The following is a 20,420-nucleotide window of genomic DNA, read 5'->3' as shown; positions in this document are numbered from 1 at the left end:
TGAATGAAATAGAAGATAAAAAATAACAGAGAAAATCAACAAACTCTAAAGGTCTTTGAAAAGCCCAACAAAAAATGAGAAACCTTTAGCTAGACTGACCAAGAAAAAAGAAAAAGAGAGAAGACTCGTGATATTCCCCCCTCAAGATCTCCTGCCTGAACTCTAGCTGAACACACAGGCCAGGCAAGGCGATCAGGGGAAAAGCCAAACAGATACGGATCTCACCCAGGGCTGCCTCCTTCTTTCCAGGGTTGATGGCTCGCCCATGTCTTGCCTGCTTTCAGAAGCTCTCAGTGCTTTCAAATAGTTGTCTGCATTTTACCCAGGGTTGATCATTGTTATCTGAGGGAAGGCTATACTGATATAAGCTACTCTGCTATTTCCAGAACGAGAGCCTCCAGATGCCCTCTTGAAGAGGAAAGAAGGAATCTCAAGCCAAGAGTCAGCACAGGAAAAATATTAACATGGACACACTATGTTTAAATCATCGACTAGACAAGTGCACAAGCCCGGCCCATCATTTATAAGCCACTACAAGAAGCCAGGCAAACTCTCTCTCGTTGATGATGATACAATTCATAGCAAAACATAGAGTGGTGAGTTTTCAAGGTCCCCTTCCTCTTTGAAGGCTGAATGAAATGATCTTTCTGCTCTTGGTATAGGCCTCGTGTTGGCCTCTGCCTGAGCTTGCAATCCACATGGATATGAGATTTCTCCTTTTTTCCTCTCTAAATACAAAACCAATTAGGAGATGAAGACATAATGAATTCAGAGTGTGTAGGCAAAGTAATGGAACCATCAAGAAGAATGGCCCCAGGGACAACCCATCACCGGTAGAAGGCGGCAGTGGGTTCAGACTCACCTAGACAAGACAAGCTTCAGATAGGATGTCTTTCCTTTTCCCACTCCCAAATTCCTAGCATTGTATCTAAATGGCTTCAAAATGTTATGAAACATTGGTTAACATAAAATCATTATATATTCATTACAAAAACAGAAACAGTTATACAGAAATGACCAGAAATGGATAACTGCCTATAAAATTTTTAAGTTTTATATAAAATCAGTTCCCAATTTTTTAAAAAGAAAAAAAAAGTTTAAATAAAAATGCCTTGGGTTAGAAGCTGGCTAGGGTAAGCCATGATTTAGTCAATGAACTGGGCCAGGGACCAGGCTCCTAAGGGTTCAGGACTGCTGAGGAAGGCTGAAGGCCGACCGTGCAGGGCACAGGAAACTCCAAGTACAGGAGAGAAGAGAAAGAGGACAGAGGCAAAGAGGAAAGTAGGACAAGTCGCCACACACTGCAGGTTTGGGGACGGCCACCACAGGCTGTTTACCCCTTCCCTTCCCACGGAGCACTGAACTGCCATTCATTATTCATAATTAGAAAGCATGATGTGACACGTTTATTGTTTTCTGTTTTTATGGATCATTTCCTTTTTTTTTTTAAGATTTTATTTATTTATTTGACAGAGAGAGACACCCCGCGGAGCAGGGAGCCCGACGCGGGGCTCGATCCCAGGACCCTGGGATCATGACCCGAGCCGAAGGCAGAGGCCTAGCGACTGAGCCACCCAGGCGCCCCTATGGATCATTTCCTTAAGATAAACATCCAGGAATGGGATCACTGGCCAAAAGGTAGGGGCATCTCAAAGGCTGATAAAACATGCTGCCCAAGAGCTTATGGAAGGACAGCGCCTCATCACCAGCCCTGCCCAGCAATGAATGGGGGCCCCGGCTCTATCGCCACGTCAACATTCTATGCTGTTGTTTAAAAAACTTTGCTAATGTAACAAATTTAAAAGAATCTCTTGCTTAATTTGTGTCTCTTTGATAGCTAAGGAAGCTAAAGGGGGTTTAAGAGCCCTATTTGGAACTCTACTTTTTGCTCACTTCATATAAATCTTTTCATAAAGAAAGAAAGGTAGTGAGAGCCCCTAAAATTACATAGTATCTTGGTGATTCTAAAAGAATAACGAGAAAATACATTTTTTTTTTAATGAACTGTGAAGCCTGGGCCATAATTCACTGAGATGTTCCATTTTCTGGCAGCTGAAGTGCTGGGGGGTGGGGAGTACCCCAGCCAAGAGCCTTTTCCAGACGGGGGTGGGGTCCAAGTGTGCAGTTGGCAAAGCTGAGCTGGTGAAGGGGTGGATGTGTCCCCCCCACCGGCGGTGGGCCTGAGCCAGACTCCACAGAGCCAACAGGGGGAGCCTGACCTTCACAGGGGTCTCCATTTCTGCTTCCTGGCCCTTCCAGGAAGGTAACCAGCTGCCTGCGGGAAAGGATTTGGCCAGAAACATGATTACAATGAGTTTAATCACGCTTAGACACTCATCTGGCTCAACCCACTTAAAAAAAAAAAAAAAAAACTAACAGACACATGAATATTGACCATTCAAGATGGCATTTGAATTAGGCTCAGAGTACAAGAAGGACCAGGCATGGGAGAAAAAATAAACCAAGGGAGCTGAAGAATCTCATTCTGATATTTTTAAATGAAGACAGAGTGCTATTTTTTTAAAAGGTATTTTTAAGTGGACTTTATGTTAAGATTCTCGAAGCTATTCATGTTGACACTGAGTCTAAGTGGAGGGTGTGTCTGCTGCATGTTCTCCACTGCCCCACCTTGGCAGGCCTGCAGACCCCCACAGCCCTCACACCACGCTCAGATGCTCCCCTGGTCCTGTCCACATCCAGAGCCCTGAACCTCCAACAGCCTCCTCCTCCAACCCCCAGCCCACATTCTCTGTTTCCCCTGCTGGACCCAAGGGGGCTCGGGGAGACAAACACTACCTGCCTGCGTCTGTTTCACTACAAGTCATACTGTTAAAAGCCCTGAGTCTCAGCTCTCCATCACCTGGCCAGGGACTGACACTCTGGGTCAGCTCCCACTCCTCAAAGATGCAGAGATAGAAGCTTCCACAAAGTCTGCGAAAGCTAAGGTCCGGATTAAATGAGATCATGGGAGACAGGCAGTGGCTGTCTGGAATGGAGCCCCTTCCTCTGGGGTCACTCCTGGTTCCTTAACAACTGCTATGGGCCCTGGGTCAAGGCGACACTTCAGCTCCTTCAGCGTCCATGTCCTGTCTGAAAGATGACAGGGTTAGAGTCCATGGTTTGAATAGTTTCCCTCAACTCTGGCATTCTGAGATTTTATGTAAGCCATTCAAATGTATTTATATAACTGTATGCCCCTTGGTATACAGTACAACTTAGGCACAGTGTTAAGTACTCAATTGCTGCACAAACTAAATTAGCTGGAAGTCCAAATCACAGCAAAAAAACACCCCAAAAGCATATAATGTTAGAGCTAAAGCTTGTGTGTGTACCTGTGTGTATGTTCACGAAAGCCGGTCACCAGCTATAGATACAAGCACTTAGCATCCTTAGGTTATTCATACACATTGACGTGACTATTATTTACCCCTTACTTCCTTCTGGAAGTTCCCAGGAAGCTACTAACTTTGAATCACTAGGGTCCAGCTGCAAAAGTCCCTGACTATCCATTCACGTGCGAATATCAAGTTCAATTTTTCTAGTTTCGCTGGTGCAATGTATACACTTCATCTCCCATGTGAAGTGCCAAAAGAGGTCTGAGGGATCATCTTCTCCACCTGTAGGAAAACTAGACTCAGAGCCGGGCTTCAAAGCTGAAATTCTAGGGAAAATATCCAAGAGCAGGCACGAAGACTGGCAGGCCTTTTGTCCTGGACAATTTGCTAAACGGGGGGAGGGCAGGGGTGGTAACTCCTTTTTCAATGTCCTCTAATGGCATCAGCTCAATCTCAAATTGGGCTTCTCAAGAAAGAGGAGGAGAAGGAGATATCAGTGATGATGGTGATGATGGTGATGGTGACAACGAGAATAATCTCAGTAGCAGGGACAGCAATAGCCACCATCTCTCCAGTGCTCACTCTATACATAATTTCTTTTATTTCACACGTTATCTCACTTAATTCTCATAAAAAAATCCCAGGGAGGTAGGTATTACTGTGAGCTCACCTCATGTTAAAAAGAAACCGAGTCTGAGCAATAACTTGCCCAAGAGATCCCCCAGCCAGTAGACATCAGAGCTGGATTCAACCCCAGTCTGGGCACCCTCCGAGCCAGGGTTCCAGGGGACAGAGCGTGGGCTGAGCCAGCTTGTGATTAATGGCTGAGTCATGGCCTGTGGAGGCTGGGGCGGGGGTAGCACAGCGATGGCCATGTGCTGGGTGGCCTGAACCTCACACAGGCAGCTTTTCAGGCAGATTGGATCCGGGTTGGGTCAGCTGGTGCTCTGCCCTCTGGCCCGTCCAGCAACAGGGTGACCTCCAGCTGGACTGAACGGCCAAACTATTGTTTGCAGCTTTGCAGGAAGCTATTTGAAAGGGCCACTGAAAAATGATCTTACTAAATCAAGCTGTACCAATATTTTTATTTCCTTTCAAGCAATGCCACGTTTAAAGGCATTAGATGGGCCCGTTTGTAAAGCCTGGGAAACAAGTCTACGTGCCTTAAGTTCAGAAAAACAAAAGCGTCCTGCACTTAAAGCAGAGAGAATGGAGAGAACAGGATGGTGTGCACCCTTCTCGGAGCCAGTCCTCACTCTTGGCACCTGATGGATGCTTGATGACAAAGCCCCGTGAAATCCAAAACATTTTGTCAGGGAAATGTCACATGTCCTGACATGTATGCATATTAAGTAATATTCTCATGGTTCCAACAGTTTTTTTTTTTTAAGACAAGAAATTGGTAGAGAAACTTAGCTTGTTAATTGTATGGTTTATAGGTTATTTTTTAAATATATGACAAATGACTGACACTTGTCCAGGAAATGACTTTTTGTAGTATTTGTAGAGAAGAGAAATTCAGAGACCCAATCCCCCCAGGGGTCCCTAACCTCCACCCCAATCTACTGCACCTGACTTAAGAGGAGCAGTGTTAGGAGAGGCAAAAACTGGAACCCTACCGAGTGTGTGAGGGTCACTGGGCACGTGCTCACCATTCACATCTCCCCAGGAAGTGTGTTTTAATGCTGAGTAGGGCAGATGTTAGCCATAAAGGCCCCGGAAGCCCAGTAAGAACCACTGGGACAGGGAAGCAGAGAAAATATGAGAAAACAGAGTATGGAAAAAAGAATTTTCCCCATATTTACGATACAATCAGGGATCATTTAGAAAGTAAAACCCAAGTGTTTTAGGGTGGGAGGGCACCAGAGAGATCAGTTGTACGCGTGAAGAAAAGGGCTGGGGCCTCCAAGGAAGGTCTCCTGCCAGGTCCAGCAGCCAAACAGGGGTGAGGTTTGGAGGGGACCTTGGCTCTCTGACAAAAGATCCTCCCCAGAGCCGGCTCTGGGGCCTTGCGGAAACAGGGACTGTGTCTGGAGGGGGACCAGTTCCACCGTGGCAGAGTCTCAGGAGTTCAGTCATTGCGAACCCTAAAAGCAGACTGACATTGGAAGCCCAGCTCCAAAGACAGTCAAAGAGGTTTGAGGTTTGCAGGACGTGTGTCTAAACGGAGGCTTTCTGGCTCTACCTACTAAATTAAATAAGATTATTTTCTAAATGAAAGGAAGAAGCAGGAAAACTAAAGATAAAAACTGGGTTCTGACGAATAGAATGATGATGTTTGCTTCTCTTTTGGTGAAAAAAAAAAAAGCTTAACTGATAAAGCAAATATCTGACACCTCAGAGGTTCTCTATTAAGATGGGTGAATCAACAGCAGGGATGGTGGATCATAAATGCTATCCTCAGGATAGCTTCCTGGACCTTAGTGCACACAACTCAACGGGTCTTGTTAGAATACAGATTGATTCTGGGCGTCTGGGAGGAGCCTGAGATTCTGCTTTTCTAATTGATTCTGGGCGTCTGGGAGGAGCCTGAGATTCTGCTTTTCTAACCAGCTTACAATGATGCTGATCTACAGACCACACTTTGAGCAGCAAAGCCCTGCAGTTTGCTAAGAACTTTTCTTGGTGGTTCTCTAACTTGTCCAGGTGGGTGGGAACCCATACATCATGAGGCTTTTTGGGAACCTATCTTATTCCAGCATTTGAACTGGTCCAGTCTTGCTGCAAAAAATAATACGATGCCAGGTAATATACCATGTGTCCCTCAAAATGACACTGACGACCAAGTTCATGTCAACTGGTTGCTTCTGGACTTTCCTAAAAATGTTTGCTACTTGCCTGGCACATAGAAAGCTCAAGAGAGGCCTTGGTATAAATGAATGAATGAACAAACGAACGAACAAAAGAAGGAAGGAAGCAGGACACTAAGTGAACTTGGCTCCCAGCTGGCCTCTGTGCATATTTAGACCATCTCAAAAGTCATTCCACTTGTCACGTACGGAGATGGAGGAATGATACAAAACCATTGTTGGACTTGGTGAGAAAGAGGGAGGAGGGGGTGGGGGGGAACACCGGGGGCAGCCACTAACTTCTGGGGGTCACCGAGCGCCAGGCACAGAGTTAAGTCCTTTACATTGACTGTCTACTTCATCTTCTCAAAACCCCTGTGAACTGGGGATGATGCTAAAGATCTGCACTTTAGAGACTGGGGAACTGAAGCACAGAGAGGGTCAGTAACCCGGGATGCCCCAGTTAGGAAGGAGGAGACAGGCTCAACCCATAGCGAGCCCTGACCCCCTTCTCTGCCAGCAGTTAGTACCCCCAAACTGGCTTGCCCATGCGGCTTCTCCAAATCCAATATTAACACAGCTGAAAGACCTAATCGATACTCTCAGTGTCTGTGTTTTTATTATACGGATATAGCTTAGCACATGGACGCCACGTTTATGAGCTTTGTCTGATGGTTTCTGAGGTTTTTTTAAATTAAGGAACAAAACAGGGGCACCTAGGTGGCTCAGTCGTTAAGCATCTGCCTTCGGCTCAGGTCATGATCCCAGGGTCCTGGGATCGAGTCCTGCGTAGGGCTCCCTGCTCAGTGGGGAACCTGCTTCTCCCTCTCCCACTCCCCCTGCTTGCGTTCTCTCTCTCGCTTTCTCTGTCAAATAAATAATTAAAATCTTTAAAAAATAGTTAATTAAGGAGTAAAACAAAAGAACTGTAGAGAATATTGAGAAGAAAATTGTTTTTGGAGAGGTAAATTTTTAAAGGTTTCAAAAACACACAAAGAATTTTCATATGCTCCTCTCCCCAGAAGGGCCAACTGTCAGCACTATGCCCCATTTGCTTTATCATCTATGCATGCTCTTTCCCCCTCTGGCTCATATATACATACACATATCTCCATTAGTTTTTTCTGACTCATTTGAGAAGAGGTTATAAACAGCATGCCCCTTTACTCCTAAACACATCAGTGTATAATTCCCAAGAATAAGTCCATTCTCTGACACGTGTCAGTTATCGACGTCAGGGAAAGTTCACGTTGATATAATACTTTCTAATCTAATCTACGATCCATATCCAACATTGCCATTAGGCCCAAGGATATCTTTTAGAGCCTCGTGCATTTTAATGGCTGGATGTGTATTAAGAATTAATACAGGTAATTAAGAATTAATATGTGTCGAGTGCTTTGGCATTTTTGAAAGCCCTTCCGCTACACGAACTCCGTTGGTTCTCATGTTGTCTCTCTGAGGTCAGGTGAGCAGCAACATTCCTGTTCTACCTGGGACGAAAATGAGCCTGAAGGAATGTTAAATTCAGAGTCAGTGCTCAGCAGACCCCTCCCTGCACATCACTGCTTGGTGCTTAAAGACTTTGCTTCAGTGCCAACCAGCAGACTGGCCACTAATCCAAACATTTAAAATCCTATAAATAAAATAATATTTCTTGAGTGTTTATATCTCTAACCACTTCCTTTTACGCTAACATTATAGATTCTAATTAGCACCCATAGCTACACACTCAGGAAGAGATGGAGCACCTTGGTATGAGTTGGGAGGCCCAAGAGGTGACTCTTGGTCTTGCCTGATCTGTTTTCCAGAGCCTACCCCACCTTGCACACAGAACTTGAACTCATAACCCGCAAAGGATCCCCAGCTGCATGCTTGACTTGATCACACAAAGCTGAAACACTGGATATCCCTTCCGGAGCATAGTCAAAACATTAGTTTAAGGTGGGGAGGGAGTTTCCTAATCCTCATAAATAGCCTAAAAAGGGGACCAAACTCATGAACTTGCCTGTTAAACAGGAAAAGCACTGATTTGGGAAATGGAACCGTGGGGTTCAAATCTCTAATCTGCTGCTTAGCTAATTTTCCTTGGGCACGTGACCTAACTTCACCGGGCCTCCATTCCACCATCCACAAGCCCAGAGAGTTAACTACCACCCACAAGCAGAAATGGAGTGAAGGGGCCAACATGGAGTCTGGTCCAGTGCCTGGTGTTGAAAGGAAAAGAAAGGTTGCCTCTGCTTTCAACACAACCATGAAGGAGCCAAGCAACACTGAGTTTGTAACAGGATATGAGCCATGTAGGGAGTCTGGATGAAAATTTTGCATGGTTCATATACCCACTTTGCAGTAAGTGCTGTCTTTGGTGACAGGGAGTTGAATTTTTCCTGTGTGTGGCACTCTGCTCTAAATTTGTGAATGTGGGGTAGTAAGAACAAAAGATTTACCTTTTCCAAGGCCTCTCTGTCAAGTAGTTCCTGCACAGCTAGAAGCTTGATGCTGAAAGAAAAAAATTGACACCGGGCTTGAAAACAAATCATTTCACGTCACCAAGCATCAGCCAATCCCTAGCCCATGAGAACAAAAGTTTGACATAGCCTGCATTTCTGCTGAGCCCCATCTAAAGTAACCTTTGCTTTGAATTGAAATGACCATTTCAGAACGATTAAAAATGTTTCCAAATTGTACAATTGATTGCATCATAGGATCCAGAAATTTCACTTCTGGGCATATACCCAGAGGAGTTGAAGATAGGACCTGGAACAGACATTTGCACACCCACGTTCACAGTGGTCAAAAGGTGGAAACAACTAAAATGTCCATCAATGGATGCAGGGGGTAAACGAGATGTGGCACACACATACAAATGTGGAATTATTATTCAGCCTGAAAAAGAAGGAAATTCTGGCTCGTCCTACAACATAGAGGAAGCATGAAGACATGATGCTAAATGAAACAAGCCAGACACAAAAGGACAAATGCTGTCTGATGCCGCTTCTATCAAATAGCTAGCACAGTCACATTCAAAGGGACAGGAAGTAGAAAGGCGGTTGCCAGGGGTGGGGGGGAGGGAAGAGGGGGGAACTGTTATTTAGTAGGTACAGGGTTTCGGTTTGGGATGACCAAAAGTTCCAGAGATGGATGGTGTTGATGGCTGCACATCAATGTGAATGTACTTAATGCCCCTGAGTTGTATGCTCATAAATGGTTAAAATAGCAAATTTTATGTTATGTACATTTCACCATAAAAAATTCTAAAAATCATGATATTTGCTGCATATATTCAGAGGAATATAAAGAAGAAAATAGTTGCCCGTATTCAATATTAATCTTCCCTTCATGTCCTTTTGATGCTAACAAGCCAATAACTAAAATCTCTGCTTACGAACGGCCTGCTCAGCCGTTTACCACACAGTGACCGAGCCCTACTGTGTGCAGGTGGGCAAAGGTACACAATGACTGGGACATGCGCCCTGCCCAGGAGCTCACAGCCTCTTGGAGGCCACAGTTCTGGCCACAGCCAGAACACGATGCGGGGTGCTGAGTGGACGGGCCCCGGCAGAGAACAAGGAAGGCTTCCTGGAGGAGGGTCTGGGCTGGCCTTGACTCGGGAGAAAGGCGACCCACAGAGGGGCAGCAGAGGCAAAGGCACCAAGGGCAGACAGAGCAGGGGTGTGGAGAGTACACAACTCGCCAGTTTCCAGTTTAGGGGCCAGAGCCCGGACTGTAGCCAGCAACTGACACGAGAATTCAGAAGTGGATGTGGGTTTTACAAGGAAGGTAACCTCCCCCTCATGACATGCCGCTTTTCAAGTGTTTGTGGACACAAGGCTGGAGTCATCCGCACATGGGAGGAAGCACGAGAGCTCACTGAGATTGTTTAGGGAGCAGGTCAGCTGTTGATGGTGCATGATGTTCTCTCCCCACTGAACCAATCTGTTTATGGTCACTGGACACTGCATTCTCTACCTCCGACCAAACTGCATGGTTCTCTGGAGCAGAAATGTCCCCACCCCCACCTGATGAGCCTCCCTCCAAAGGGGTTATTGCTCATGATAAGGTTCACCTTAATTTACAGATTTCTTCGTAATCTCTCCGTACAACTAAGCAAGCACATCCAACCAAATGCAACGGCTTACAAAAAAGCAACTCGAGGAAGTACAATAACAGTTTTAGAGCTTACGAGACACTACCACCACTAACAATTCGGCAACTATCGGAGCTAAAAGACAGGACTCTGGGCACTCCCTCTGCTCCAACCACACTGACTCTCCTTCATCTCTCGGACATTGGTTTTGTTGTTCGTCTGGCTTGGGTCCTGCCCAAGATCTTTACAACACTGACTCTGGCATACTGTGTCATTCCAGGCCAAATGTGAATGCCACGTCCTCCAAGCAGCCTTCTCCGGACACTGAGGTCAAGCAGCATCCCTGATCGTCCCACTTTATTTTCTTCAGTGCACTTGCTAGTCCCCTAAAGCACTGATTTGTTGGGGTGCTGTTGTCTGTCCCTTCCAAAAAGCAAGGAAGCTCCCTGTGGCAGGGGGCTTGAGGGTCTTCTCACCATTCCATTTGCAGGGTCTGTAACTGGTACATGGAAAGTAGTCCAGGAACATTTACTGACCAACTAGCAGGGCGCAGTCGGTATTACAGCTAATGCAATCTAGCTTGGCTCACTGGCCGGGCCTCAGTTTCTCCCTCTGAAAAAGAATGCCTCCAACGAGATGACTGTGTATGTTTTCCCTCAGTGACATGCACTGCGTGCCTCTGTGCACATGCCTGCCATTAATGGGACGTGCCTGGTGGCCGGTCAATGCTCCTTGCTACTCCTCAGCACATTCTGATTCCCCATGAATCTAAATTCCAGGCCACCGATTTGGATGGCAACTTACATGCTCAGTTAGGGGTTTCCAGGGGGAGCTCGAGTTTCAGAAGCTTAAACTGCTTCTGAAATAACCACTGGAAAATAGTTCTACCAGGGGAAATTTTTCAGCAGTCTCTCATTCCTACCCCCGTCCATGGCCTTGAAGTCCGATTCAGGATCAAATATCAGACATCAACCGATTAGAGGAAAGGTTTAAACACTGTTGAGATCGTCAACTCTCTTTTTCTCCCTGCTTGCAAAGATATTACATGCAAGCCATTGTAGAACGTGAGCCGGAAACCGACCAGTTTCAGGCTCTAAGGGAAAATGAAATGAAGACATTGACTCTCATTTAAGTCAAAGCCTGAAGGATGCTGCTCCCTGCTCTGACTTTCCTCTTGAATGGGGACGTGGCATGCGTAGTGCCACTCTCCAACCCTCTCCACCTCTTCCCATGAACTTTGCCCCCATGTAACTTAGACGCAGCTTCAGAATCCTTCTCAACACTCCAGTGAGACCCAACCAATCTACTCAAGGGGGCACATGACATTAAACATAAAAGCAGATTTAATATCTGCTCTAAAACCAATGCCAAAGAGTATTAACATATGGAGGGTCAGAAAAAAAAAGGGGGGCATTCCCACACTACTCAAATGCAGCAATGCGAGATGAGATTGCTTTAGGGGTAGGGGGAGAAAAGACAGGAAGAAGAAGGAAAGACACTCAAATCTATATGGCTGGAGTTTCAAAATGGAAACAATGCATGGTAATAAGAAGTTACTGCCCCAGCTGCTTGTAACATTGGATTTCTTCAGGGAGCTGTGGGGTTTCTCTTCCTCCTTAGAGCTATAATCTTTAAGCGTCTAGGAGATGTTTCTTGTTATATAACTACCCTAATGTTATTTCTTCCCTTATTGCAAACGCTCCAAATTTGGAGTATTTATTTCAGTATTTATGCTATCAGATTCTTCTAATCTGATACTGAGAGTCCCTGGGACAAAATGTCACTCATACGAAGGAGCAACACACCCCTTCACCAAATCCTCCAGTTGACACCTCTCATTTCTTGCCCTCATCTCTGTGTCAGTTTTGCTCCTCATTCCCTCACTCCCTTCCTCCGGCCTTTTGCTAATTCCATGAATGTAAACTGAATGCCTCCCATATTTCAGAAACTGCCAGGCATCAGGGTGACCAAGATGAACACATACTGTCCCTGCCCTCCCAGAGGCTAGGATTCTGCTTGGGCCCGTGCCCGGGGAGGTGTGCCCCTGAGACCCTCCTGGGTTCTGTGGCCTGGCAGAGCTGGACTAAAGACGGCATATCTTTATGGTGGCCTGGGGCTTGGTCACCGTCCTCTGAAAACAGCAGAGCTTCCATCAGATAGAAGTCTCAATGACAAGCAATTTCTTTTTCAGCACTCAACTGAGAACAGAGGCAAATAATAACACGAAAGCAGCTGGTAGGGGTGATTTACTTAGGAAAATGACAACTTTAAGGACAAGTCCTGAAGTCGAAGTGGACAACACTTGGGTAGACCGAGGATGCATGCAATTAATGTTTGCTTAACTAAGCTACAAGGAGGTGAGCTAGTTGAGGGCAGAGGTCTTATTCTGCTGGATAGAGCCTGGTAGAGCGAGGTCTATCAAGGAAGTAGAGGTGGCGATGGGGAAAGGGCCAGGCAGACACCGAAAGCAGGAAAGAAAAGCAGCAAAGTTGAAGAGACAGAAGCTGAAGGCCCACCCCCTGCAGTCTGGGGTGGCTCAGAGCTGCAGACTGAACCTTAATGGCCCCTGAAAAGGCAGAAAAGAGGCAGATAAGAGGAAGATAGCTCTATGAGTGCTGCAAAAACACCTAGAGGCCAAACTCCCAACTGTGCAGAAACTCATGTGGCCCAAACAGATGACAGCCTAAAGGAGCACTGGAGTCAAGAATTCACTTCAGCTCCCTTTTTCTGAGGATTCTGGCACTGAGTTTCCCCTGCACTTATGAAGTGACACATTATAGTGCATGAGACATAGCAGCATTTGGTAAATGCATAAAGGATATATATATAACATGGCAGAGCCATCCATTCGCTGCATGGATAAAATATTTACAGGTTATGCATTATGCACCAGGCACTACTGGGCACTGGGGATACAGTGATGAGCAAACACAGCCTCTGCCTTCAAACTTCTGAGTCTAATGGAGGAACCAGGTACATACATCAGCCACAGGATGTACTCTCAAGAGGCAAACACAGGGTACCATGAGGCTCTTTGGAAGGGCCTTACACAAAGCTGGCAGGCTCCATGCGAAGTGACTTCTAGGCTGACACCTATGGGCTTGCAAGGCAGAGAAACTGAGCGGGAGGAAAAGCATGAGCAAACGAACCAGGGGGTAGAGTGAACATGACACCCACCCCCGCCCCCAAAGCTGAACACAGACCAGGGATCACAGGAGTGTCTGGAGGGAGGGGTAGGTACTGAAGGATTATTCTGCAGAAACAAGTGGGGCCAGACCTGCTTAGAGGGTTTGTTAAGCCATATGAAGGAGTTTGAACTGTATCTTGATGGTAAGGAGTAGCTAGTGATGAGTTAGGGTAGTGGTGTCATCGAGAGCCCAAGATACAGAAGATGCCCAATAGACATATAAAATGGCTCTGGTGTGAATGTGGGGTGGGGTATGAGTGGGGGACAAGAGTGGAGTCAGCGTGACCAGAGCTCTGCACCCAGCATACCAGCCCAAACAATCTCCGGGCCTGGGAACCAGGCAAGTGGGGAGGGGTTTCCACCTGCAACCTCAGCGGACAAGATCTGAATCTCCTCAAGAGCAGCAGAGACCTGGCAGAGGGGACACGGCAGACAGGCTTCCAGCAAGGGACAGGGTGCCCAAGAGCAGAATTTGGAGAGAAGATAGAATCACAGGCAGCAGCCACAGGCAACAATGACTCTCTCTATCCATACGTCCCCATGCAGGACATGGGGCCACCTCGGACATTTCACAAAAGTCGAATTCAGAAACTAGGTCAACCCACTTGTCTGGATGCTTCTCCTTTCTCTTTGAAGGAAAGCTCCACATTAACTTCCCCTGAACCAAGGAAGGAAGAGTTCTTTCTTGATCAACAAATTTTAGAAGATGCCGTGGATGTTAAATATAGACTTGTTTTCCTTGAGGCTATATTTTCTTCACCAATAGCTCGGGGCTGCGAAAACACAGCGGACATCAGCCTCCAGATGTTAGTGAGCACGCACACCTCAGAGAGAAGGCAGGCTCCCAGGGAAGGCGCTGCTTTTCTCAGACATGTCCTCTTCAGCATCTCATCCCATTGCTGCCAAACACACGCTCGCCATCTCACCCTTCCTTCCCAAAGCCAAGTGCTGAACTACAACATCAGCACCAGAACAATCTGCATGGAATTTAGCTTGGGTGGCTGTTCTTGGCAGGTTAGAGAAAACTAGTGTGCCAAACAGTGGGCAGGAAACTTCTCTGATGACAGTCCCATGGTTTTTGTTCTATTCAGGTTTTCAGCTGCTTGAATCAATTACGGTAATTTCCATTTCTTAGAAATTTCTTAGAAAATTGCCCAATGCATTCAGATTTTCAAGGTTTGAGCACAGAATGGTACTAGTGATCATTTTTAACTTAAAAACAACCTCTGCTTCTGTGGTTATGTCCTCTTCCTCGTTCTTTAATGTGTGTAGATATTTTTTCTCATTGAAAACATTAGATTTGTGAGAAATCTGTCTACTCTGTTGGTCATCCGAAAACATTAGGTCCAGGATTTATCAAGTCTACCATTTTTTTTTCTAATTAAGCAGGTCAACATTTACCTTAATTCCATTCTCCAAGTTTCCATTGTTTTCTTTAGAGATTTACCTTCTTGAGTCAGGTTTCTTATATATATATATAAGCCATGAATAAAAATTCATTCTCTATGTAAATATTCGTTCCTGTTTCAAATTTCATTACGTAGCCTTCTTGTCACCTACCACCAAGTCTGAAGCTGCTATTTTGGTTTCTCATTGGAGTCCACAGTTCTTTGTTTTTTTGTTTTTGCTTTTTTTTTTTTTTTAAGATTTTCTTCATTTATTTGACAGAGAGAGACACAGCGAGAGAGGGAACACAAGCAGGGGGAGCGGGAGAGGGAGAAGCAGGCTTCCCACTGAGCAGGGAGCCCGATGCGGGGCTCGATCCCAGGACCCTGGGATCATGAGCCGAGCCAAAAGCAGATGCTTAATGACTGAGCCACCCAGGCACCCCAGTCCACAGTTCTTTGGATTGTATTTTTCTATCTCTAAGTAATTGGGTTTTAAATTATATAGTTTTGCATTTTCTATGATTCTAATGTACTGAAGTTAAAGGAAGTACCCTATACATTTCCTGCTTTTTAAAATCTATTCATTGTCTTTTTTGGTCTATTTTACGATGTTTTTCTATTTCCCGGGGTTTGAGTAGTTTTAGAACTTTTTTCTTTTCTTTCTTTTTTTTTTTTTTTTTTGATCTCCCAGTGTGTACCTTTAAGTTTTCATATTAGTGTAGGGGGATTAGGGAAGGGCTCTCCCGTCAAGTCTGCCTGGGTTCAAGCTGTCCCACCTACTGGTTGCCGGATCTTAAGAACTTTAAGAATAGCAGGTGGGAGGCAGGGAAGGGATCTGGCATCCACCCCTGTGACCTTGACCATAGATGACACAGGGGAAGTACTTAGCACGTTGTTTAGCTCAGAGTAAACCACTATCAATGGTGGATATTGGTACTAATATTATTCAGGCCCTTTCTTTAGCTATTAACACTTCTCTAAAAATCAGAATAAAGAAATCAACAACTTTGTTCTACCAACCTATTTCCAGACAAGCAGCACAACAAACCTTTATCTCCCGTTCCCTTTTTGATCTCATTAACAATACCTTACAGTTTAGATCCAGAGTACAGTCCCATTGTCGTTGCTCCATTCTATGGCTGGTCTTAAGAACAATCTCTGACACTCCTGTTTGCTTGATTACCAAACTTAACATAACACATTGCTAGTTCTACTGATTCCAGGGCTTGTGCTACCTCTTCTCCTTTTTTTTTAGAGAGAGAAAGGTGGGGAGGGGCAGAGGGAGAGAAAGACTCTCCAGCAGACTCCCCGCTGAGCATGGAGCCCAACGTGGGGCTCTATCTCATGACCCAAGCAGAAACCAAGAGTCAGACGATTAACCGACTGAGCCACCCAGGTGCCCCTGTGCTACCTCTTCTTGAGCAATATTTTGCCTTATCTTTTGAACTTCTACAACATATCTTTAAAATAAGCTTTAAAGTAAGGAGCACGTTCGTATGTTTTCCCAAGCCCTTGCATGTTCGAGAATGTCTTTGTGATTGGCCTCATACACAAAAGACAACTCAGCTGAGTGTGAAATCGCTGGGTTACAACATAACCCCCAAAACTTCAGAGCTGGCTTGCCAACTTACTTGATAATCAGAAGAACTTTTAATGTGTCGGATTTCCAGACCCCACCTAGGGAGGAGTGATATAGGGCCTAGGCACATATCTGAATTAAAGACAAGACAACACAAAACTCTCAGGTGTTCTAATCTTCCAACAGCTTATAGAGACATAGACCTGTTACAGAGAACCAGCCGAAAGTCAACCTGATTTTTGTTATTCTTTTCTCTGCTTGGATTCTCATGCATTTCCCCCCATTTTGTCCTTGTTATTCTCTATGTTTCCCAGGCTATGCCCAGATGTGGGCCTCTTTTTGCTGACAGCGTACAGAACATGGTGAGTGAGTACCTTATACTCAGACCCAATCTCTCCACAGCTCAGGGAGGTAGCTGATGCCGGAGCACTGATCCCAGTAATCACCAACACCAAAAATCTGAATAGGGGCTGTCAGTTCTGTCTTCCACATCTATAACCTTGTCTCTTATTTTTCTCTTTCTTCCTTGTATTTTCCAGAATCATTTCTCAAGGTTGGTTTTTTTCTTCCCCTCCACTTATATCACTGACTGGATTTCCCATACCATTTGTGCTAGTTTTCTAGGGCTGCTCTCACAAATTATCACAAAGTTGGTGACTTAACCCAACACATATTCAGTCTCTCACCATTCTGGAGGCCAGAAATCTCCAATCAGTATTATTGAGCAGAAATGAAGGTGTTGGAAAAAAAAAAATAAATAAATAAATAAATAAAAAATAAAAATAAAAAAAAAAAAAAAAAAAAAGAAATGAAGGTGTTGGGACCACCCCACTCCGTCTGCAGGCTCTAGAGGGGAATATGATCAAGCCCCACGTTGGGCTCCATGCTCAGCAGGGAGTCTCCTGGAGATTCTTTCTCTCCCTCTGCCCCTCCCCCCTTTCTCTCCCTCTTTGCCTCTTCTAGCTGCCAGTGGCTGCCAGCATCCCGCATCGTGTCTCCTTCTCCGGGATCACAGCGCCTTCTCTTCTAGCAAATCTCGCCCTGCTTGTCTCATAAGGACACCTGGGATTGCACTTAGGACAATTCAGTATAGTCTCCTCATCTTTCCAGGTCCTTAGCTTAATCACATCTGCTACGTCTTTTTTTTTTTTTTTTTTTTGCCATATAAGGTCATAATGTTTAGAAGTTCTAGGGATTAGGCTACGGATACCTTTTTAGGGCCATTTTTCAGCCTACCACACATTAATACTCTTTATACTCCTGCTAATTTGGGTTTTAGTTCTGTTGCGGAATTCTGTTTCCTCAAAACCTTTCCTAATTCACCGCATCTCTTTTTAAAATTTTATTTCTGTTGCCTTTTCCTACCAACCCATTCTTTCCTTATGTTTTTCTGTCCCTGTTCCAGAGAGGCCATGTCTTTTTGTAGTATGCGGAGGATGCCACACATTTCCCCCACATCCTCTTTTACGACCTGCTATAGATGATTTTCTGGGTCTTCGGAAGCTGCTGCTTTTACTTTGTTCTGCAGGAATTTTCCACAGTCTTATTTTTGTTTTATTCATCTTAAATAAGAAAAGGTTTGTCCTGACCAATGGTTGATTTTCAACAGACATTATGAGCAGACTGACAATGGATCTGTTTTCTGCTCACCTGCATAAAGGATGGATCTCCTTCTTCGACCTGCTATGGGAGGGGACTGGCTGAGGGCACAGCTCCCGGCCAACTCGGAACCTTTGCTCCAGTGAGATTCACCCCCTCCTCAGAGGCTCTCAGTCAACTCAAGAGAGAATGCATCCTGTCTCCCAACATGTGCAGCTGCCAGGGCACCCCGCTTGTAGCACTTTGCTTTTGGGGAGTAGATTTACTAGAATGCACTGAAATCATGCCAGTTTCCCCCTATTTCCCATCTGGTTATAGTCTGATGTTTTTTTCCCTACTTGGCAATGGGGAAAAAACCCAAAGAGACGGCCCTATGAAGAAGGGCCCACATCCGAGGCTAGCAGCTGAGGATAGAAAAGAAAGACTAACCAGCTAGAGGCTAGTAGCTGAGGCTAGTAGCTGAGGATAGAAAAGAAAGACTAACCAGCTGGAATTTGCTTTGAGTGTGTGAGTCAGGAATGAATGATGAAAAGGGTGTAAATTACTTTTTCCGTTTTTCAGGCAGGCGTTGAAGGGGGTGGTGGTGAGGTGAGGTCTCCTCCTGGTGGCCCTCTGTGTCATGAGCAACACCCTGGGTAGGCTCCCCGAGCCCCGTGTTGTCCACCTCATCACTGTCACCTGTTGACGCCTCCAAGTTTCCACCATTTGTCATTCCCTCTCTGTTTTTGCTGGCCTGTGAGGTTTTGTTATTTTTCTGCCTCATCATGGGTATCTGAGCCAAACCTTCCAGAGATGGGGTCTCTGAAGGGCAGGATAATGTCCGGTCTCTTGTTTTTAGTGATTGGCTTGTTCAATAAATCGAAAGACTGGCTCTTCCTCAAACTTCAGGGCTCTTCATCCTCCAAGTGAGGAAAAGTATCCACAAGAGAATCCACTTCCCTACGTTTGATCTGATCCTTCAGGGCTCCCGGGGCGTCAGGCCTCAGGGCTGCTGAGCACCTGGCAGGGTGCCCACAGGGTAGAATCAGGATGGGACCTTCTAGAAATTGCTTCAAGCACAAACCAGGGGCATGACCAGAAGTGAGGAAGCCTGACTTTCACTGAAAACAGCTGAAGATGGTCAGACCTAAGACTGGACAAGCTAACAGTGGAAGTGAGGTTGGCTCCCAGCTGGAGACTAGGAATCACTTTCCCATACCTGCACTTTTTTTCTCAGCAGCAAACTGCCTACTTCATGCCACTTTCTAAAAGGCTGAAATATTTAACCTAATCTAAGGTCTGGGGCCCCACAGGAAAGCCCATTAGAAAGTTAATAGCCTGGTTTAACTGTAGGAGATAAAGCTCCTGTCCACTGGGCAATTTTATTCATGGGGAATTTGGAAGAAAAGACACAGGAACAGACCGAACTGCAGACAGAACCAATGAACAGGAGAAACAGGATGTCATTAACGGAGGGTCTTCCAGATGTCAGGTACTGCACTAAGCCTTTATGACATTATTTTACTTACACCTCCAAGTTTCTCCTCGTAGACATAGCTGTAACAAACTGCAGATTCCAAAGCTAAAGAGTATTCAGGGACTGATGCGATGATTTGTATGCTACAATATTAGTTTTTCTTCCTCCTGGCTTTGGGACATTTTACTCTCTGCTGAAGAGTCAAGGATATCAACTCCTATTTTTCAGCTTCAGAGAGATTAAGTGTCTTGTGAAAAATCCACACAAGGGCAGGGAATTGCACCAGGTCTGTATGATTTAAAAGCACTCGCCACTTTTTACTCATGCAACAAATATTCCCTGAGCACCTACTATGTGCCAGGCATATGGCACCAGAGATACAGCAATGAACAAAACAAAATCTTGACTCTCATGAAGCTTCCATTCTGAAGAGGGGTAGGGAGCAGTGGTCTGCTAGCATCTGTTTAACCACCAGCCCTAGGGAAGTGGGGACTGGGGAGCTGTAGCATTTGCCAATTTTCATGGTGGAAATACTCCCATTATGACCCATTTCAAGCCACCAACTTGATTTGACTAAACACAGAGATGGGAAGAGACGTGCCACTTCACACAAGCTCCAGCACACCACTGGTGAGGAGGAATCCGCAACAAACCAATATTTCTATTAATTACAAATTGAATATATAATAAATTATACAGTTATGTAATGTGCCCAGTGGTGATGAATTTGTAAACATTAAAGCAGGGTAAAGGAGTAGTAAGTGGCCAGGGTGCTGTGAGGAAGTTAGGAACGCTTATCCCATGACATGACATTGGATAAGAGACTGGATTTTCCCATCTGTACAATCAGGATAAAGATTCTAACTATTTAAAAGGGTCATCATAAGGATTTGATGAAATGGCACTTATTGTAGAATATTACCTTCTAGTATATAGTAGGTGCTCAATAAGTGATAGCTATTAATATTTATCTGAATCGGTACAGAGATGGCCTGGTACA

General features: G+C 45.2%; 1 protein-coding gene across 4 annotated transcripts in view; it reads right to left on the bottom strand.

Annotated features, from left to right (window-relative positions):
- EEPD1 (endonuclease/exonuclease/phosphatase family domain containing 1) overlaps nucleotides 1-20,420 on the bottom strand; it is a 139,772-nt gene that overhangs the window by 59,481 nt on the left and 59,871 nt on the right. For all 4 annotated transcript variants that reach the window (XM_027573441.2, XM_027573440.2, XM_027573442.2 and 1 more), the window contains exon 3: nucleotides 8,572-8,623. In XM_027573441.2, coding sequence (XP_027429242.2) covers nucleotides 8,572-8,623 — 52 coding nt within the window. The remainder of the gene's footprint in view (nucleotides 1-8,571; nucleotides 8,624-20,420) is intronic.

Source organism: Zalophus californianus, chromosome 12, assembly GCF_009762305.2.
Source record: "Zalophus californianus isolate mZalCal1 chromosome 12, mZalCal1.pri.v2, whole genome shotgun sequence".
Taxonomy (NCBI): Eukaryota; Metazoa; Chordata; class Mammalia; order Carnivora; family Otariidae; genus Zalophus; species Zalophus californianus.
Note: the sequence above shows the minus strand (reverse complement) of the source record. Positions and strands in the feature narration are given on the sequence as shown.